This window comes from Bombina bombina, chromosome 7, assembly GCF_027579735.1.
Source record: "Bombina bombina isolate aBomBom1 chromosome 7, aBomBom1.pri, whole genome shotgun sequence".
Lineage (NCBI taxonomy): Eukaryota > Metazoa > Chordata > Amphibia > Anura > Bombinatoridae > Bombina > Bombina bombina.
The window spans coordinates 220596976-220618491 of NC_069505.1; the positions used below are offsets into that span (position 1 = coordinate 220596976).

At 38.6% G+C, this 21516-nt stretch overlaps 1 protein-coding gene across 1 annotated transcript in view; it reads right to left on the reverse strand.

Annotated features, from left to right (window-relative positions):
- Window positions 1-288: 288 nt before the first annotated feature.
- RRAS2 (RAS related 2) overlaps window positions 289-21516 on the reverse strand; it is a 213995-nt gene continuing 192767 nt past the window's right edge. The window contains exon 6 of the mRNA XM_053720616.1: window positions 289-2982. Within this exon, the coding sequence (XP_053576591.1) occupies window positions 2895-2982 (88 nt within the window). The 3' untranslated portion in view covers window positions 289-2894. The remainder of the gene's footprint in view (window positions 2983-21516) is intronic.

Consider the following 21516-nt stretch of genomic DNA (forward strand, 5'->3'; position numbering starts at 1 on the left):
AAGGAATGAAGCCGTGGTCTCTCCCTATCTTAGGAAGGAAATTAAAAAAAAAATTATAAAATGTTCTATTTTAAATTATGAACATTTGACTTCTATAACCCTTTAAAGCACAGCAGGAATATGCTTCAAAAGCCACCTCTATAAGTGGAACTCGCCAGTATATGCTCGGTTTCTGGTTGCTGGCGAGTAACAAGGAGAGAAAAGATCTCTGCACGGTAAGTAAAATTGGATCAGATAAGTCATTTTGTATTAAATTTGCATATCCAAATAAACGAACTGACAAATATATGCATTGAAAACATTGTGTTTATTTAAAGAACTCTGAACAAAGTATAAAACTCCAATCATTCTCATAGAAAGTCAACTTGTGTACATGAATACTGTATGCAGCCATCTTCTCCAACTGGGAGAAAATTTATATACCAGTCATATCATGGTAATCACAGTATATTAAATAGGGTTCCTGGAACCTATTAACATCCCAAGAGGGAGAACAAAAATATAAACTAACTATACATTTTAAACAAACTAACAATTAAATAAAATATTAAGTAAAACAAATATACAATTGAACAATATGATCAAGTAACCAAGTATTATGAAAGCAGTCTCATTCAACTCTTGTGAATAAGACTGTAAGAACGAAAAAAAAATCACTTACTTGTGACTAGGAATACCCTTGATTTTAAGAGTATAATAGTACAAAAATATAAAGAAATCAATTTCATATTTAATAGAGCGATTAACGCTACAAACTATAAACAAGCGGCAATATATTGGCACAAATGGTGAACGTTAGTGTCAACTTCTTAAAACTGAAGAGATCTGTCTATCAAAACATTTCAGAAAGTAAAACAATGATTAAAATGTTTATTAGGCTTGTCTAACTGAATTTGCTCTTAAAGGGACATTTAACTGTATGATTCTCTGCCTATTAGTTTGTTAATAGTGTCACATTAAACCCTGTGCTATTGTGTTTAATTACCATGCAACAGAAGTGAGTGCACCCCTGGGCAATATCACTTAAATGTTAAATGATTCAAAGTTGTATCTCCTTACAGTAACTGCATTACTTCTAAGTTTTACACTAAGGTATTTGATCTAATGTCAATAATAACAGTTTAGATTTACTATATTAAAAATACCGGCACCACAGTAGGAACTTGATGCAACACATCAGTGCACCTTTCATTACTGAGATTCAAATCTTTCATTATTTCAATACTTTGTATCTCCACATTTATATTTGATGACAGACTCAATGCTCCTTGGCATGGAGGATACCACTGTGGCACAAATTTCTGCCATTATTCAGAGACAATTATTTTTCAGCTGCTCTTTGCTGGAGTGGTTGTGTTGCTCTTCCTTTCTCTTTAAAATACCCAAAGATGTCCTATTGGATTCAGTCAGCCAGTATCATAGGTTCTCCACAGACAAACATAGAGCCCATCTATAAATGTCATCTACCCAACACCTCTTGCACTCATGCAGCCCCATATAATTAAACTATGTGCTTTACTGTTGGGACTTATGCATTCACTGTAATAATCGTGGCAGGTTCATGCCAAACCAGCCGAAACCCATCTGAATCAAACAAATTTATCTTGGTCTCATGTGATCCAAGTATGTGCTCCGAATATTCATCAAGCTTCTTTTCATGTTCTTTAGTAAAGGTTAGTCTTGCAGTTTTGTGCGGAAGAGCAAGCAAGGGTTGTTTCTCTTGTACATTATCCATAGAAGATTACATTATGTAATGTCTTTCTCCTGAGATGTCACAAAAACTCCAATTTCCACTGAGCCAAGTCTGAAGCAGTTGCCCGTCTATTTTTTAGAGGTAGGTTGTACAAATAGCGCTCTGTCCACTGCAGAATTTTAAGAGGACACTCTGATTTGTGGTACTATGGCTTGTTCTACAACTCCTGATTAGTGCTGCAAATGTGTTTCAATTGATTTTTAGTTGCTCACTGAGCTTCCTGTATCCTCACAGTCATATTTTTCAATTCCTCTAGCAATTCTTTTCCATGAGTAGCCATGATGCAGACATGCGAATAGACACAACCCATAGGTCCAAAATTGCAAAAGTTCTGCTGTTCACAGGTCATTTTATAAACATGTTCATACAGTTAGGCTAATTGGAAATCACAGGTGTACTCAATTTTGTTTCTAATGATCACAAGTTTTATAACTTGTGTGTCACCGATCACAAGTGTATTCACTTTTGTTGCATTGAGATACTCTACTTGTCAACTTAGAAATAATGCAATTATTGAGAGGTAAAACAATTTTGAATCAATTGACATTTAAATGATATTACACAGGGGTGTACTCACTTCTGTTGTATACAATAAAGAATACTAAACACCTTGCTTTCCCCTAGGATAAATTTACTCTCCACACAGATTCTGTGTGAGCTTTTTTTTATTATTTTTTTTTTTTATATATTATTTTCTTAGAGTTGGGCAGTATAGCCAGTAAGAAGCTGTAGCCCACTTTGAGAAAATATATATATAAAAAAACTCACTTATGAGCTATAAGAAAGTGTTTGTTATATTACAGGCAGACAATGACTTATAAAATATACATTAAAAGCACAATGAAGCAATACAAGTGCCATAGTGTGGTGGTATAAGACAACTAATTGGCAGTCAATCATACAGTTCCCCTTTATGTTACATCAACACTACTGAAAAATGTGCAGATATCAGCAACAGAGACGTTGATCATTTCAGTCTTCTATCCATTTTAATCTGGCTGCTGATTTTGCACATGTTTTACTGTGAAAGATGGACACAATCTATCCTGGGCACATGTTCCTAGTAGGCAATGTCCAAACAGGATGCTATTTGGATACAGAATAAAACAATATGGCAGGTTTTTTTTGGTAGCCAGTTCTCTTATGACACAGCACAGTGACAGCCATCCCCATCTTCTGGTTTCTTTGCTGGGTCTGATGAAATAAGACTTTCTTGCTCCTGAAACTGTCTGTAGATAGAAACAAACTCTTAGATATTTTAATTTCAGATTATTTATTAACAAAGAGCACCCACCCTTGAGTTGTAGACACATTTGTTTTTTTTTGTTTTTTTTAAGAGAAATTGAATGTAGGTACTAAAATGTGAATAATACATAGTCTGCTTTTTAGTTGTTGTCTAGTTTGAGGAAATTAGTTTCATTTTTAGGGAAATTTATAAAGAAGTATTTGCAACCAATATGAATCAATTTGTATTACAGGGACATAATACTCATATGTTAAATTGCTTGATGAGCATGTGATGCAGCATAACTGTAAAAAGCTGACAGGAAAATATCACCTGTCCATTTTATGTAAAAAAGGAAGGTATTTTAGCTCAAAAGTTCTTCAGCTCACCAGAGTAAGTGCTCTGTGAACAGTTATATTTCAGCAGTGCTGTGCTCATGCTTTATTTGCTGTGATCTTTTGAGATTTCACTGAAGTTTCGTGAGATTTCATAGTAAACTTCCTTAAACTGAATAGGAAAAAAACATGACTGTGCCTGCACACGCCAGATGCACGCTACCCTTGCAAGTCCTGGGACTAGCATCCTGATTGGCTGCTTAAAGTCTCTTTACATTGGGGTGTGAATACTTAGGAAGTTTTGAGGTAAAATATCTTCATTTTTTACATAGAGATGTAAAGGTGATAATTTCTAGTTAGCTTTCAAGTGCTTCAACATTTGTGTATCATGTCCCTTTAAGCAATATGTATTAAATTGAAAAAAGAGATGTAGTGTCAATATACATGTAAATACAACATATATACAATCTACTGAATCCAAACAGGAGAAAGTACCGAAAATAACACATAATAGTTTACCGTAAAAAAACATTTTTTGCCACACTATAACATTTATTTATAGCTAAAAATGAGTGCATTTATTCCTAGTTAAGTGCTTTTTTGTGATGTGATATGGGAAATTTCCTATAGTTGCAAGAGTTGCATAATTATATAACAGAAATAAACACATTTGTTGAGGGGGTATGTCAAAACAAAATGCTTTTTGGTGTTAAGGGGACAGGAAACCCACCTTTTTTCTTTCATAATTAAAGGACCAGTCAACACATTAGATTTGCATAATCAACAAATGCAAGATAACAAGACAATGCAATAGCACTTAGTCTGAACTTCAAATGAGTAGTAGATTTTTTTATAACAAATTTCAAAGTTATGTATATTTCCACTCCCCTTGTACCATGTGATAGCAATCAGCCAATCACAAATGCATATACGTATAGTCTGTGAATTCTTGCACATGCTCAGTAGGATCTGGTGACTCAATAAGTGTAAATATAATAGACTGCACATTTTTTTTAATGGAAAATAATTGGAAAGTTGTTTAAAATTACATGCTGTATTTGAATCATGAAAAATTAATTTAACCTGAGTGTCCCTTTAAGAAAGAGCATATGATTTTAAAAAAGTTTTCTATTTACTTCTATTATGTAATTTGTTTATATTCTCGTCATATCTTTGATGAAAAAGATACCTAGGTAGGCTCAGGAGCTGCTGATTGGTGGCTGCACATATATGACTCATGTCATTGGCTCACCTCTGGATACACGGTTTCCAATGTAGCAAAGGATTCTGGGTATCATATGCAAATGAAGTTTACAACTCACTTTTTTTACTTCAGTCTGCTTTTACGCAGACTCCCTTTACGCCAAATCAACGCTGTATAAACAGCTTTTAAGCTTAGCTAGGGTTACTAGTGATTCAGACCATCCCAGAACAGCTGTTTCTTGGTTTTTTCCACTCATCAGCTGGGAGTAGGTAAATCACTGCTGGGTACCCTAGTTAAGCTTAAAAGCTGTGTATACAGCGAAGCTAAGGCGTAAAGGGAGTCTGCGTAAAAGATTTTACACAATGAGTTATTATATATATATATATATATATATATTTTTTTTATTATTGTAGGGGCAGGGAGAAGGTGTAGTCCTGCGTTATAATCTATACACAAATGGTTAAAATTATTTACCTTATTCAAAGGATTATTGGTGCAGACCCTCAAAATAACTTTTAATCTTTAAAAAAAAGAGATACATGAAAGAGGTATGATTAAACCTCTTTCCTAAAGTAAGGGAAATCAGCACTCTTTTAGTATTAAACCATAAGTTCTTTTATTGTTCATATACATGCATCTCCCAGACACAAGTGAATTCCCATGTGAAATTGGAACCAATATATCTATACATATTAGTACATCTATGTGCTTATTGAAACCATTTACCTAAAAACTTTACACATAAGTGCAATACTAAACATGTCCCTTTAACAGCATATTTAAAAAGGCACATATTGTCCATTGCTCATCCCGGATTGTTAACCTCAGTTCTTAAGCAAGGTTAGTTCATCATCCAAAAAGATAACATTTATAAAGTATATTGGGATTGTCCATCCTGTGTGTTTTAACAAAACATAGCAGTTATATTTAAACTGTATTGAGCCAATTCCACAGCTCCCTTAAATGCTTTATCATTAATCAGAGCTGTGTAACACACTCTGACGTTGCTTCCAATGGGCTGTTACAAACTTTGCTTGCAATCTTACAAAGTGCAACCCGTGACCGCAGTACACAACTGCTCTTAAGGTCAAGCTGCATCTGCTAGCCTTCCTCCTCTTACCGGATCAGCGGTTACTCAGACCATCAGTAGCTTAGATCTCCAAAAAGCTCTGCTCTCATGATGAACAGTCTCCCTGCTTCTTACACATACAGGTCTTTCCAGCGTGCTCCTAGGTCAGATGTCACCGCCCTCTGCTCACTGCAACCAGGTGTAGTGTTTCCAAGCATGCATACGATACAGTCGGGGGAGTGTCAATAGTAATACAGAGCCCAATTTTTATTTGCTTTTAAGGCTGTTTTAGCATGTGGGGGCTGCCTTTCTTGGCTCCTAAATAGGATGATGCTGTGTTATAAAGTGCCATTAGGATAGCATATAAGGTCTCAGCAAACCAACGCCATGTATGTTTTCACCCCTTTGAAATCATCAAGCTGGGGCCTCATAAGGGCTGTATTGCTAGACACCTGTGCGCCTTCCTTTATACAACTTAAGCCCAACCCTCAGGCTTCACTTTTTCTCTCTCTTAAAGGGACATTTACTAACAATATATTTACACATGTAAACATTAAGTAGCCATTACTAGCCTAATCATATTTGGTTCTGAAAGGCATATGTACATACCCCATTTTTCATCATATCAATAAAAATAAATACACTAATAGTAATTCAACCTTATTACATACAGTTATATACAAATAGGTTTTTTGTTTACATTTATTTTAGAAATAGATTTTCAACATAGACATTTTTTCTGAATCATTATACAAAACTGGCAAAGTCCATTTTATCATTCAAGCCCAATAGGCGTCTTATTCTTAACCTATAAATTCACCTTGCCTCTTTTTGTAGTAGCATTTTATCATTATTACCTCCCCTGCCATGGGGAGTACCTTTATCAATAGCCACAAACTTTAGGCTTGTTGTTTCACTGTTATGAAAAGAGGCAAAAGGGCCCATTTATCACACTCCGTATGGAGCTTGAAGGGCCATGTTTCTGGCGAGCCTTCAGACTCCACAACCTGTCCGCCTGCTCTGAGTAGGCGGACAGACAACACAGGAAATCAACCCGATCGAATATGATCGGGTTGATTGACACCCCCTGCTGGCGGCCGATTGGCCGTGAATCTGCAGGGGGCGGCATTGCACCAGCAGTTCACAAGATCTGCTGGTGCAATGCTGAATGCGGAGAACGTATTGCTCTCCACATTCAACGATGTCTGTCGGACATGATACGCTGATCGGATCATGTCGGACAGACATTTGTTAAAGGGACAGTCTACACCAGAATTTTTGTTTTAAAAGATAGATAATCCCTTTATTACCCATTCCCCAGTTTTGCATAACCAACACAGTTATATTTATATACTTTTTACCTCTGTGATTATCTTGTATCTAAGCCTCTGCAAACTGCCCCTTTATTTCAGTTATTTTGACAGACTTGCAGTGTAGCCAATCAGTACTGGCTCCCAGATAACTTCACGTGCATGAGCACAGTGTTATCTATATGAAACACATGAACTAACACCCTCTAGTGGTGAAAAACTGTTAAAATGCATTCTGAAAAGAGGTGGCCTTCAAGGTCTAAGAAATTAGCATATGAACCTCCTAGGTTAAGCTTTCAACTAAGAATACCAAGAGAACAAAGCAAAATTGGTGATAAAAGTAAATTGGAAAATTGTTTAAAATGACATGCCCTATCTGAATCATGAAAGTTTATTGTGGACTAGACTGTCCCTTTAAATAGGCCCCTATGTGTTTTGCAACATTTGTATCCTTTTTATTTGTTACATCATCTCAATGTTCCTGTATTCTGTCCTTCAGAAGCCTTTTTGTTTTTCCAATATAGAATCTGGGACAGGAGCAGTGCAGCAAATAAACCACCCCTGTTGAATCACAGTTCATAAAGAATCTTATAACTTTTTGCCCATTGCCCTGGAATGTTTTACTCCTTTCCATAAAGGGACAGTACACACATTTACCACAGGGGTGGCTTCCTTTGACTCCTCTGTCTTTTCTAAGCCAGTCTGACATTGAGGGGCTTCTCGTGAACCTGCTTCTTACAAGCGTATCTTTTAGACTAGGGGCTTTCCTTGCTGTTAATAGGGGATAGTCTCCCACTATTTTTCAACATTTTCATCTAACTGCAATATGTGCCAATTCTTTTTTTAATATGCCTCTCAGATCTTCCCATTTATTATTGTATGTAGTGATAAACCTTATTGCATGCTGTTCTTCTTTCACCTTTTCATCATACAGCAGGTCGCTTGTGTTTCTTGCTCTAATCAGAGCTTTATTAACACATTTTTTTGAATAACCTCTTGTATGAAACCTGTCTTTTATACTTGTTGCATGCTTATCAAATTTTGCAGTAGATGAACAATTTCTCCTAAGTCCTAGGAACTGGCCTACAGGAATGCCCTTTATCAGTGCTGGTGTATGTGAACTCCTCCCTCCTTCCTGATTCCTATATCCAAAAATGGCAAAACTGTTAGGCTTGTTTCTAAAGTCAGAAAAATAATTATTTTGTTATTGTTGAGGTCAGAGACAAACTTTTTTAGTACTTCTTCTGGACCATCCCAGAGTACCAGGATATCGTCAACATATCTGACCCACAACAAAAAATGCTGATCAAAGCAGTACCTCTGATCCGCCTATATATTTTATTGTCAAAAGAACAAACATTTTCAAGAATAAATTTTAATAGTAGGATTACAAAGACAGTGTGTTTATCAAGCTTTCTGTCTCTGGTATCTAAAAAGGACTTTATCGCTTCAATGCCTACCTCACGGGGAATCGAGGAATATAGACTTTCAACGTCTAGGGATGCTAGGATGGTACTATCTGAAATTCTTATTCTATCTATTTTTTTAGCAAATCTGCGGTGTCCTTGATGTAAGAGGGGATGGTGGAGAAGAAGGGGTTTGCCACAGAAAAAAATATTAACCTATTTTTTCGGTGGCACTCCCTATACCCGAGAAAATGGGCCTCCCAGGGAGAGTTTTCATGTTTTTGTGTAGTTTCAGGATTATGTAAAAAACTGGTAAAACAGGAAACTTAGTATACAGATAGACAAATTCTTCATTAGATATAAACCGTTCTCTCCTAGCTTCATTCAGAATCTTGAATAGTTAATTCTGAATTTTGGTTAGAGGATTACCTGTCAGTTTTTCATATTGATGCCTAACTGGCATATCACTTCCATGATATAATATGTTTCATCCAATAACACTAGGTTTCCACCCTTGTCCGCAGGCTTAATTATCAGGTTTGTGGTCCATGAGAGCTCATTAAGGGCCCTTCTTTCACTTTTTGTCAAGTTATCCTTGGTAGCAGTGTCAAGTTTCTATTTCTTTCTCAATTGCTTTGACAAACAGATTGACCACCGGTACCTGGGACAAAATTGACATAAAAAAAAGACTTTAATATAAAAGGAGAATTGATTGTCTGAGATATCTTACTTTCTGGATCCTGTTCTATTCCCTCCCTTAAAAGTGTCTCCAAGACTTCCAATGTTTCTTTATCTTCCTTATTCATTTCTTTACTTTCATCAAGAGATTTGCCCATTATCTGAGAAAGAACTAATTTTCTGGCAAATAGGTAGAGGTCCTTAATAACCTCAAACTTAACAATTTGGTTCATTAGACAATATAACAAAGCTCTTTTCAAAAGTGAAATGTGTGCCTGATTTAAGCTGAAGGAAGAAAGATTGACTATCTGTAATTCCTCATCTGCATGTTTACCTAGTATCCCCTGCAAAACCTCCTCCTGGATCTCCCTCTGTTTGAAAACTTGTCCTGCATCGGATAGGTTTGTCTCCCTCCTTGTTGTCTCGTGGGGTATCTCCTCTCTTCTATGGTTATATTTATTCTGTTGTTTCCTGTTTCTGCTTAGGTAAAGCTCATTAATGAATTTTGATTTAACCCTGAAATGAGCTTTACCTAAGCAGCAATCAGAAATCTATCTTCCAACAAGAACGAAACAGGTTGTCTAGCGGTGATTTCAGTATTTGCTGCACCACTCTCCCTATTCATACACAGTATCAAGCAAAAAATCTGAGATGTTGGATATCTAATTTGCATATCTTACCCAGAATCCTCTTGTGCATTGGTAACAGTGTATATTGAGTTTTTCTGGGTAAAAGCAAGCAGGGATACTTGCCTAGATTTCCTATGCAACAATTCCAAGAAAGTAGTTTAATATCCAAAGAATGCATAGGCTCAAATAGAGGAGCCTGCAAAGCCTTCAAAACCAAATTAAGACTCCAAGGAGGAGAGATTGATTTAACAACAGGCTTGAAATGAACCAAAGCCTGAACAAAACAGTGAATATCAGGAAGTTTAGCGATCTTTCTAGGAAATAAAACAGAAAGAGCAGAGATTTGTCCTTTCAAGGTACTTGCAGACAAACCTTTATCCAAACCATCCTGAAGAAACTGTAACATTCTAGGAATCCTAAAAGAATGCCAAGAGAATTTATGAGAAAAACACCATGAAATATAGGTTTTCCAAACCCGATAATAAATCTTCCTTGAAACATACTTACGAGCCTGTAGCATAGTAACATAGTAGATAAGGTTGAAAAAAAGACTGAAGTCCATCGAGTTCAACCTATACAAATCTAAAATACTTACAAAAAGCTCCAGTTAAGCTTAAATAACCCCATTAAAATGTGACCCATTTAATACTAGCAATCATATCCATGAATTTTGTTTGTATACAGAAACTTACCCAGACTATTTTTAAATGTATCTATGGTATTGGCATTCACTACCTCCTTTGGTAATGAGTTCCACAATTTTATTGCTCTCACAGTGAAAAAACGTTTCCGTTGCAGGAGATTAAATCTCCTTTCCTCCAACCTTAAATTATGACCTCTTGTCAGAAACAATTTTCTTGGAATAAACAGAGCTTGTGCCATCTCTGTATATGGGCCTTGAATATATTTATATAAAGTAATCATGTCACCTCTCAAGCGCCTTTTTATCTAAAGAAAACAGACCCAGTTTGGCTAGCCTCTGCTCATAGGTTAATTTCTCCAATCCCCTTATTAGCTTTGTGGCCCTTCTCTGAACTTTTTCTAGTTATGCAATATCTTTTTTAGCAATTGGTCCCCAGAACTGCACTCCAAACTCAAGGTGAGGTCTTACCAGGGCTTTGTATAATGACAGAATTATGCTTTCCTCCCTTGAATCAATGCCTCTTTTAATACATGCTAGTATCTTATTAGCCTTTGAAGCCGCTGCCCTGCATTGTGCACCCATTTTTAGCTTGTTATCTATTACTACTCCCAAATCCCTTTCCTCCTGTGTTTGGCTAAGTCTTGTCCCATTTAAAAAATATGCAGCCTGCTTATTTTTACTTCCAAAATGTAGAACCTTGCATTTTTCCGTATTAAATCTCATTTTCCATTCACTTGCCCATAGTTCTAATTTTAGCAAATCCCTTTGTAAAGACAGTTCGTCCTGCTCTGACCTTATGACCTTACGTATCATCTGCAAAAATAGAGATGTCGCTATTTAATCCTTGCTCCAAGTCATTTATAAAAATATTAAAAAGAACAGGGCCCAGTACTGATCCCTGGGGGACGCCACTGATTACCTTCGTCCAATCTGAGTATGATCCATTTACTACTACTCGTTGCTCCCTATCTTTTATCCAGTTATTTATCCATGAGCTAACATTTTCAGCTATTCCCAGTCCCTTAATTTTGTGCATTAATCTCTCATGTGGCACTGTATCAAATGCCTTTGCAAAATCTAAGTATATCACATCCACTGATTCCCCTTTATCTATATTTTTACTTACTTCCTCATAGAATCTAATTAGATTAGTTTGACATGATCTATTTCTCCTAAAGCCATGCTGATTAGAACTCATAATCTTGTTTACACGAATATGCTCATCAATATAATCCCTTATAATCCCTTCAAATATCTTCCCCACTATTGATGTCAGACTAACTGGTCTATAGCTTCCTGGATCATCCCTGCTTCCCTTTTTGAAGAGTGGCACCACATCAGCTTTACGCCAATCCTGGGGTACCATGCCTGAGGATAATGAGTCTTGAAAAATTAAGAGTAAAGGTTTGTCTATAACAGTGCTAAGTTCCCTTAACACCCTTGGGTGTATTCCATCTGGGCCTGGAGTTTTATTTACCTTAATATTTTCCAGTTTTTTCCTGATATCCTCTAAACAAAACCCAGTTAGTGGTATGGACTGGCATGTTCTATTATGTTCAAAAGTATCATTCAATGGTTCCTCTCTTGTGTATACTGAAGAAAAAAACTGGTTTAGTACCTCAGCCTTCTCCCTGTCATTATTTATCATGCTACCCTCCACGCATTTTAATGTACCTATATTATCCTTCTTAGATTTTTTGCTATTTATGTACTTAAAGAACCTTTTAGGGTTAGACTTAGAATCCTTAGCAATTAATTTTTCATTTTCAATTTTGGCTAATTTGATTGCTTTTTTGCATGCTTTGTTACATTCCTTATAAATATTGTATGCTGAGTCTGTACTATTTTCTTTTAATAATTTAAATGCCCTAAGTTTTTTCCTAATTTCTCTTAACACATTTTTATTTAGCCATAACGGCTTTGTTTTTTTATTTTTACTTTTATAACCATATGGTATGTGTTGATATGTATATTTATTTAACACATTTTTAAATATTATCCATTTATTCTCTGTATTTTTATTAGAAAATACATTGTCCCAATTTATATTATTTAATGATTTCCTTAAATCGTTGAATTTTGCTTTCTTGAAATTAAAAGTCTTAGTTAAGCCTTTAAAACACTGCATTTGAAAATAGATTTCAAATGTGACCATGTTATGATCACTGTTACCCAAATGTTCTTTAACTTCTATGTTTGATATTATATCTGTATTGTTTGATAGCACTAAATCCAATATAGCTTTACTCCTAGTTGGCTCCTCTATTAATTGTGACAAGAAGTTATCCCTGAGAACATTTAAAAATCTATCCCCCTTAGCTGAATTACTAGTTTCATTGGCCCAGTTTATATCAGGGTAGTTAAAATCTCCCATAATTACAGCACTGTTATTAGCAGCCTTACCTATTTGGATAAGTAGTTGAGTTTCCTCCAGGTCACTAATGTTGGGAGGCTTGTAGCATGTTCCTAGTAATATTTTTTTAGGATTTTCCCCCCCACTCTTTATTTCAACCCACAGGGTCTCTACATTGTCACTTGTATCATAAATATCTTCCCTTATTGTAGGTTTAAGGTTAGGTTTAATATACATGCAGATTCCTCCACCCCTTTTATTATTCCTGTCCCTCCTAAATAATGTATACCCCTCTAAGTTAACTGCCCAGTCATGTGAATCATCCTACCAAGTTTCAGTTATACTGATAACATCATAGTCCTCTTCTGCAACTAAGAGCGTCAGCTCCCCCATTTTACCTGTCATGCTTCTTGCATTTGTTGTCATACATTTAATTTTCATGTGCTTTCTGCTGCTACTCGGTGTGCTTTCCTCTATATTTTCTAATGTGACATTTCTTAAGTCATCCCTTCCTTGAGATATTAAGGGATTGTCATATTTACAGACTGATCTCTCTGTTCTATTTTGTTCTAACTGACCCTCCCCCCCTTTGCCTAGTTTAAAAGGTTCTCTAAACGTGCTACCATCCTTTCCCCCAACACACCTGCACCCATGTCATTCAGGTGCAATCCATCCTTACTGTACAAATTGTACCCTAGTGAAAAATCAGCCCAGTGTTCTAAAAAGTCAAACCCCTCATTTTTACACCATGTCTTTAGCCATGAATTAACAGACCTTAACTCCTTCTGCCTTACTGAATTAGCACACGGCACTGGTAATATGTCAGAAAATATTACTTTGGAGGTCCTTGCTTTAAGCTTGCTACCTAACTCCCTGAAGTCATTTTTTAGGACTCTCCATCTCCCACCGATTCCTTCATTAGTACCAATATGCACCATGACTGCAGGATCAGACCCACATCCCTCTAACAATCTATCAATACGCTCCACAATATGCCTAACACGAGCCCCTGGAAGACAGCAAACTGTTCTATGTAAAGGGTCTGGATGACAAATTACCCTATCAACCTTCCTAATAATAGAGTCTCCTACCACCAACATCTGCCTCTGGCCCTGACTTGTATGCCCCTCTTCCATGACTGAAGGACTGCCCACCATAGTATGCTCCTCTTCCACAGCTAAAGGACTGTTCACTATACACTAGGCAACACAGCCCTCTCTGACACTGCCACCCCTGAACTGATATCCCCAACATCTTCACTTAATCTGGCAAATCTATTGGGGTGTACCAGCTCAGAACTGGCCTGTCTCTTCCGCTTACCTTTACTTCGCCCTCTGACTGTGACCCAGCTACATCCTGGAGTCTCCTCATCTGAATCCTCCCCATTCCCACTGCTGGAATCATTAACAACCAGCTCAGTCCTATCCATTTCCCTTTCAAGTGTCTGAATTTCATGTAGTGTTGCAATTCGTTCCTCCAGATCCCCAATACGAGTTTCTAAAGAGACAATAAGCTCACACTTGCCACAAACATATAGTATTAATCACAGAGTCAGAGAAACCTCTATGACTAAGTACTAAGCGTACAATTTCCATACCTTCAAATATAGAGATTTGAGATCCTGATGGAAAAACGGCCCTTGAGACAGAAGGTCCGGTCTTAAAGGAAGTGGCCAAGGTAGGCAACTGGACATCCGGATAAGATCCGCATACCAAAACCTGTGAGGCCATGCTGGTGCTATCAGAAACACATGCGATTGTTCCAATACGATCTTGGAGATCACCCTTGGAAGAAGAACTAGAGGCGGAAAAATGTAAGCAGGTTAGTAAAACCAAGGAACTGATAACGCATCCACCATCTCCGCCTGAGGATCCCTGGACCTGGAAAGGTACCTGGGAAGCTACTTGTTTAGATGGGAAGCCATCATATCTATTTCGGGGAGACCCCACATCTGTACAATCTGACAAAATACATCTGGATGGAGAGACCAGTCCCCTGGATGTAAAGACTGACAACTGAGATAATCCGCTTCCCAATTGTCTACACCTGGGATATGTATCGCAGAAATTAGACAGGAGTTGGATTCCGCCCAAGAAAGTATCCGAGATACTTCTTTCATCGCTAAAGGACTGCGAGTCCCCCCTTGATGATTGGCATATGCCACAGTTGTGATATTGTCTGTCTGAAAACAAATGAATAATTCTCTCTTTAATAGCGGCCAAGCCTGAAGAGCCATGAAAATAGCACTGAGTTCTAAAATATTAATTGGTAACCTCGCCTCTTGAGGATTCCAAACTCCTTGTGCTGTCAGAGACCCGCAGACAGCTCCCCAACCTGTGAGACTTGCATCTGTTGAAATCACAGTCCAGGCAGGACAAACAAAAGAGGCCCCTTAAATAATCTGATGATGAACTAACCACCAGGACAGAGAGAGTTGAATGTTTGGATTTAAGTATATCAACTGTGATATCCAAGTATAATCCCTGCACCATTGATTCAGCATGCAAAGCTGCAGAGGTCTCATATGAAAATGAGCAAAGGGGATCGCGTCCGATGCTGCAGTCATGAGACCTAAAACTTCCATGCCCATAGCCACTGAAGGAAATTATCGAGACTGAAGGTTTCAACAGGCAGAAACCAATTTCATTCGTCTCTTGTCTGTTAAAGACAGAGTCATGGACACTGAATCTATTTTGAAACCTAAAAAGGTGACCCTTGTCTGAGGAATCAAGGAACTCTTTGGTAAATTGATCCTCCAACCATGTCTTTGAAGAAACAACACAAGTTGATTGGTGTGAGATTCTGCTAAATGAAAAGACTGAGCCAGTACCAAGATATTGTCCAAATAAGGAAACACTGCAATACCCTGCTCTCTGATTACAGATAGAAGGGCCCTGAAAAACTTCAAAAAGATTCTTGAAGCTGTTGCTAGGCCAAATGGAAGAGCAACAAACTGGTATTGCTTGTCTAGAAGAGAGAATCTCAGAAACCGATAGTGGTCTGGATGAATCGGAATATGAAGATACGCATCCTGTAAGTCTATTGAGGACATGTAATGACCTTGCTGAACAAAAGGTAGAATAGTCCTTATAGTCACAATCTTGAAAGTTGAGACTCTTACAAAATGATACAAAAACTTCAGATCCAGAACTAGTCTGAAAGAATTTTCCTTTTTCGTGACAATGAATAGATATGAATAAAAACCCAGACCCTGTTCCAGAATTGGTACAATCACTCCTGAAAGCTCCAGATCTGAAACACACTTCAGAAAAACCTGAGCTTTCACAGGATTATGTAGAACTGGTACAATCACTCCTGAATGCTCCAGATCTGAAACACTCTTCAGAAAAGCCTGAGCTTTCACAGGTTAGCTTTTGTTGGAACGTGTGAAAGAAAAAAATCTTCTCACAGGAGGTCTTATTCTGAAACCTATTAGATACCCTTGAGAGACAATATTCTGAATCCAATGATTTTGAATGGAACCTGCCCAAACGTCTTGAAATAATTTCAATCTGCCCCCACCAGCAGAACTGGATCGAGAGCCGCACCATCATGCAGTCTTGGGGGCTGGCTTTGGTTTCTTGTAAGGCTTGGATTTATTCCAACATGAGGATGGCTTCCAATTGGAGCCAGAGTCTTTAGGGGAAGGAGTGGTTTTCTGTTCACTATTCTAATGAAAGGAACAAAACTGATTAGAAGCTTTAGATTTGCCTTTAGACTGTTTATCTTGAGGAAAAAAACTCCCTTCCCCCCAGTAATAGTGGAAATAATTGAATCCAACTGGGAATCAAACAAATTATTACCCTGGAATGATAGAGATAGTGACCTAGATTTAGATACCATGTCAGCATTCCATGATTTGAGCCATAAAGCTCTTCTAGCTAAAATAGCCAAAGACATAGATTTAACATTAATCTTGATGATATCAAAAATAGCATCACAGATAAAATGGTTAGCATGTTGAAGCAAATGAACAATGCTATGCAAATCAGAGTCTTTTTCCATTCTGATAAGCTATCCAACCAAAAAGTTGATGCAGCCGCAACATCAGCCATAGAAATGGCAGGTCTGAGCATATAGCCAGAATGCAAATAAGCTTTCTTTAAATAAGATTCAATCTTCCTATCTAGAGGATCCTTAAGAGGTACTATCTTCCATAGGAATAGTAGTACATTTAGCAAGAGTAGAAATAGCCCCATCAACCTTAGGGACTAAGGATACAACTTTTTAAGCCTTGAAGAAGGAACAAAAGAAGTACCAGGCTTAGACCATTCTTTAGCAATCACATCAGAAATAGCATCAGGAACAGGAAAAACCTCAGGAGTAGTCACAGGAGGTTTATAGACAGAATTTAAACGTTTACTGGATTTATTATCAAGAGGACCAGACTCTTCAATATCCAAAGTTATTAACACTTCTTTTAACAAAGAACGAATATATTCAATCTTAAAAAGATAAGATGATTTATCAGTGTCAATGTCTGAAGTAGGATCTTCTGAGTCAGAGAGATCCTCATCAGAGGAGGATATGTCAGTATGTTGCCGGTCATTACAAATTTTATCATTATTATGTGAAGTTTTAAAATACTTTTTACATTTATTTGAAGGGGGTATAGCAGCCATAGCCTTCTGTATCGCTTCAGCAATATAATTTTTCATATTAACAGGGATATCATGTACTTTAGATGTTGAAGGAACAACAGATACTGTACTAGCACTAATAGAAACCTTTTCTGCATTTAAAAGCTTATCATGACAACTGTTACATACTACAGCTGGAGATATAATCTCCACTAGTTTACAACAGATACACTTAGCTTTGGTAGAACTGCATGGTTCCTACAGCAGCTTCTGAGACAGGACCAGATTGAGACATCTCGTAAAATGTAAAAAAGAAAAAATAACATTAAACAGAAATATCTTATTTCCACATATAGCAGTTTCAGGAATGGGAAAAAATGCAAATGCTAAAATTGGCAAAAAAATAAAATAGCATAGCTCACTGAGCATAAAGAAGGCAAAGAGCATATAGGAAGTGAGGTAAAATAAAACTAAATTTTTTAGTGCCAAGTATGACGCACAACGCAAAAGGAAGTTGAGAATTTTTTTGGCGCCAACAAACATCCGGAAATGACACAACTTGCGTCATAACAAACACAATTTTGCGCCAAACAACCTAGTGTCAACTAAGACGCAGGAAATTACAAACTTGCGTCATGACAGACGCACATTCGCACCCAAAATATTTTCTCGCCTAATTTGCCCGCAAATTCCAAGAAAAAAATAAGTCAAATTGAAAAAACAGAATTTATGTTTACCTGATAAATTACTTTCTCCAACGGTGTGTCCGGTCCACGGCGTCATCCTTACTTGTGGGATATTCTCCTCCCCAACAGGAAATGGCAAAGAGCCCAGCAAAGCTGGTCACATGATCCCTCCTAGGCTCCGCCTTCCCCAGTCATTCGACCGACGTAAAGGAGGAATATTTGCATAGGAGAAACCATATGATACCGTGGTGACTGTAGTTAAAGAAAATAAATTATCAGACCTGATTAAAAAACCAGGGCGGGCCGTGGACCGGACACACCGTTGGAGAAAGTAATTTATCAGGTAAACATAAATTCTGTTTTCTCCAACATAGGTGTGTCCGGTCCACGGCGTCATCCTTACTTGTGGGAACCAATACCAAAGCTTTAGGACACGGATGAAGGGAGGGAGCAAATCAGGTCACCTAGATGGAAGGCACCACGGCTTGCAAAACCTTTCACCCAAAAATAGCCTCAGAAGAAGCAAAAGTATCAAACTTGTAAAATTTAGTAAAAGTGTGCAGTGAAGACCAAGTCGCTGCCTTACATATCTGATCAACAGAAGCCTCGTTCTTGAAGGCCCATGTGGAAGCCACAGCCCTAGTGGAATGAGCTGTGATTCTTTCAGGAGGCTGCCGTCCGGCAGTCTCATAAGCCAATCTGATGATGCTTTTAATCCAAAAAGAGAGAGAGGTAGAAGTTGCTTTTTGACCTCTCCTTTTACCAGAATAAACAACAAACAAGGAAGATGTTTGTCTAAAATCCTTTGTAGCATCTAAATAGAATTTTAGAGCACGAACAACATCCAAATTGTGCAACAAACGTTCCTTCTTTGAAACTGGATTCGGACACAAAGAAGGCACGACTATCTCCTGGTTAATGTTTTTGTTAGAAACAACTTTCGGAAGAAAACCAGGTTTAGTACGTAAAACCACCTTATCTGCATGGAACACCAGATAAGGAGGAGAACACTGCAGAGCAGATAATTCTGAAACTCTTCTAGCAGAAGAAATTGCAACCAAAAACAAAACTTTCCAAGATAATAACTTAATATCAACGGAATGTAAGGGTTCAAACGGAACCCCCTGAAGAACTGAAAGAACTAAATTGAGACTCCAAGGAGGAGTCAAAGGTTTGTAAACAGGCTTGATTCTAACCAGAGCCTGAACAAAGGCTTGAACATCTGGCACAGCTGCCAGCTTTTTGTGAAGTAACACAGACAAGGCAGAAATCTATCCCTTCAAGGAACTTGCAGATAATCCTTTCTCCAAACCTTCTTGAAGAAAGGATAGAATCTTAGGAATTTTTACCTTGTCCCAAGGGAATCCTTTAGATTCACACCAACAGATATATTTTTTCCATATTTTGTGGTAAATTTTTCTAGTTACAGGCTTTCTGGCCTGAACAAGAGTATCAATGACAGAATCTGAGAACCCTCGCTTTGATAAGATCAAGCGTTCAATCTCCAAGCAGTCAGTTGGAGTGAGACCAGATTCGGATGTTCGAACGGACCTTGAACAAGAAGGTCTCGTCTCAAAGGTAGCTTCCATGGTGGAACCGATGACATATTCACCAGGTCTGCATACCAAGTCCTGCGTGGCCACGCAGGAGCTATCAAGATCACCGATGCCCTCTCCTGATTGATCCTGGCTACCAGCCTGGGGATGAGAGGAAACGGCGGGAATACATAAGCTAGTTTGAAGGTCCAAGGTGCTACTAGTGCATCTACTAGAGTCGCCATGGGATCCCTGGATCTGGACCCGTAGCAAGGAACCTTGAAGTTCTGACGAGAGGCCATCAGATCCATGTCTGGAATGCCCCACAATTGAGTAATTTGGGCAAAGATTTCCGGATGGAGTTCCCACTCCCCCGGATGAAATGTCTGACGACTCAGAAAATCCGCTTCCCAATTTTCCACTCCTGGGATGTGGATTGCAGACAAGTGGCAGGAGTGAGTCTCCGCCCATTGAATGATTTTGGTCACTTCTTCCATCGCCAGGGAACTCCTTGTTCCCCCCTGATGGTTGATGTACGCAACAGTCGTCATGTTGTCTGATTGAAACCGTATGAACTTGGCCTTTGCTAGCAAAGGCCAAGCCTTGAGAGCATTGAATATCGCTCTCAGTTCCAGAATATTTATCGGGAGAAGAGATTCTTCCCGAGACCAAAGACCCTGAGCTTTCAGGGGTCCCCAGACCGCGCCCCAGCCCACCAGACTGGCGTCGGTCGTGACAATGACCCACTCTGGTCTGCGGAAGCTCATCCCCTGTGACAGGTTGTCCAGGGACAGCCACCAACGGAGTGAATCTCTGGTCCTCTGATCTACTTGTATCGTCGGAGACAAGTCTGTATAGTCCCCATTCCACTGACTGAGCATGCACAGTTGTAATGGTCTTAGATGAATTCGCGCAAAAGGAACTATGTCCATTGCCGCTACCATCAAACCTATTACTTCCATGCACTGCGCTATGGAAGGAAGAGGAACAGAATGAAGTATTTGACAAGAGTTTAGAAGTTTTGATTTTCTGGCCTCTGTCAGAAAAATCCTCATTTCTAAGGAGTCTATTATTGTTCCCAAGAAGGGAACCCTTGTTGACGGAGATAGAGAACTTTTTTCTACGTTCACTTTCCACCCGTGAGATCTGAGAAAGGCCAGGACAATGTCCGTGTGAGCCTTTGCTTGAGGAAGGGACGACGCTTGAATCAGAATGTCGTCCAAGTAAGGTACTACTGCAATGCCCCTTGGTCTTAGCACCGCTAGAAGGGACCCTAGTACCTTTGTGAAAATCCTTGGAGCAGTGGCTAATCCGAACGGAAGTGCCACAAACTGGTAATGCTTGTCCAGGAATGCGAACCTTAGGAACCGATGATGTTCCTTGTGGATAGGAATATGTAGATACGCATCCTTTAAATCCACCGTGGTCATGAATTGACCTTCCTGGATGGAAGGAAGAATTGTTCGAATGGTTTCCATTTTGAACGATGGAACCTTGAGAAACTTGTTTAGGATCTTGAGATCTAAGATTGGTCTGAATGTTCCCTCTTTTTTGGGAACTACGAACAGATTGGAGTAGAACCCCATCCCATGTTCTCCTAAAGGAACAGGATGAATCACTCCCATTTTTAACAGGTCTTCTACATAATGTAAGAATGCCTGTCTTTTTATGTGGTCTGAAGACAATTGAGACCTGTGGAACCTCCCCCTTGGGGGAAGCCCCTTGAATTCCAGAAGATAACCTTGGGAGACTATTTCTAGTGCCCAAGGATCCAGAACATCTCTTGCCCAAGCCTGAGCGAAGAGAGAGAGTCTGCCCCCCACCAGATCCGGTCCCGGATCGGGGGCCAACATCTCATGCTGTGGCAGGTTTCTTGGCCTGCTTTCCTTTGTTCCAGCCTTGCATTGGTCTCCAGGCTGGCTTGGCTTGAGAAGTATTACCCTCTTGCTTAGAGGACGTAGCACTTGGGGCTGGTCCGTTTCTGCGAAAGGGACGAAAATTAGGTTTATTTTTGGCCTTGAAAGACCTATCCTGAGGAAGGGCGTGGCCCTTGCCCCCAGTGATATCAGAGATAATCTCTTTCAAGTCAGGGCCAAACAGCGTTTTCCCC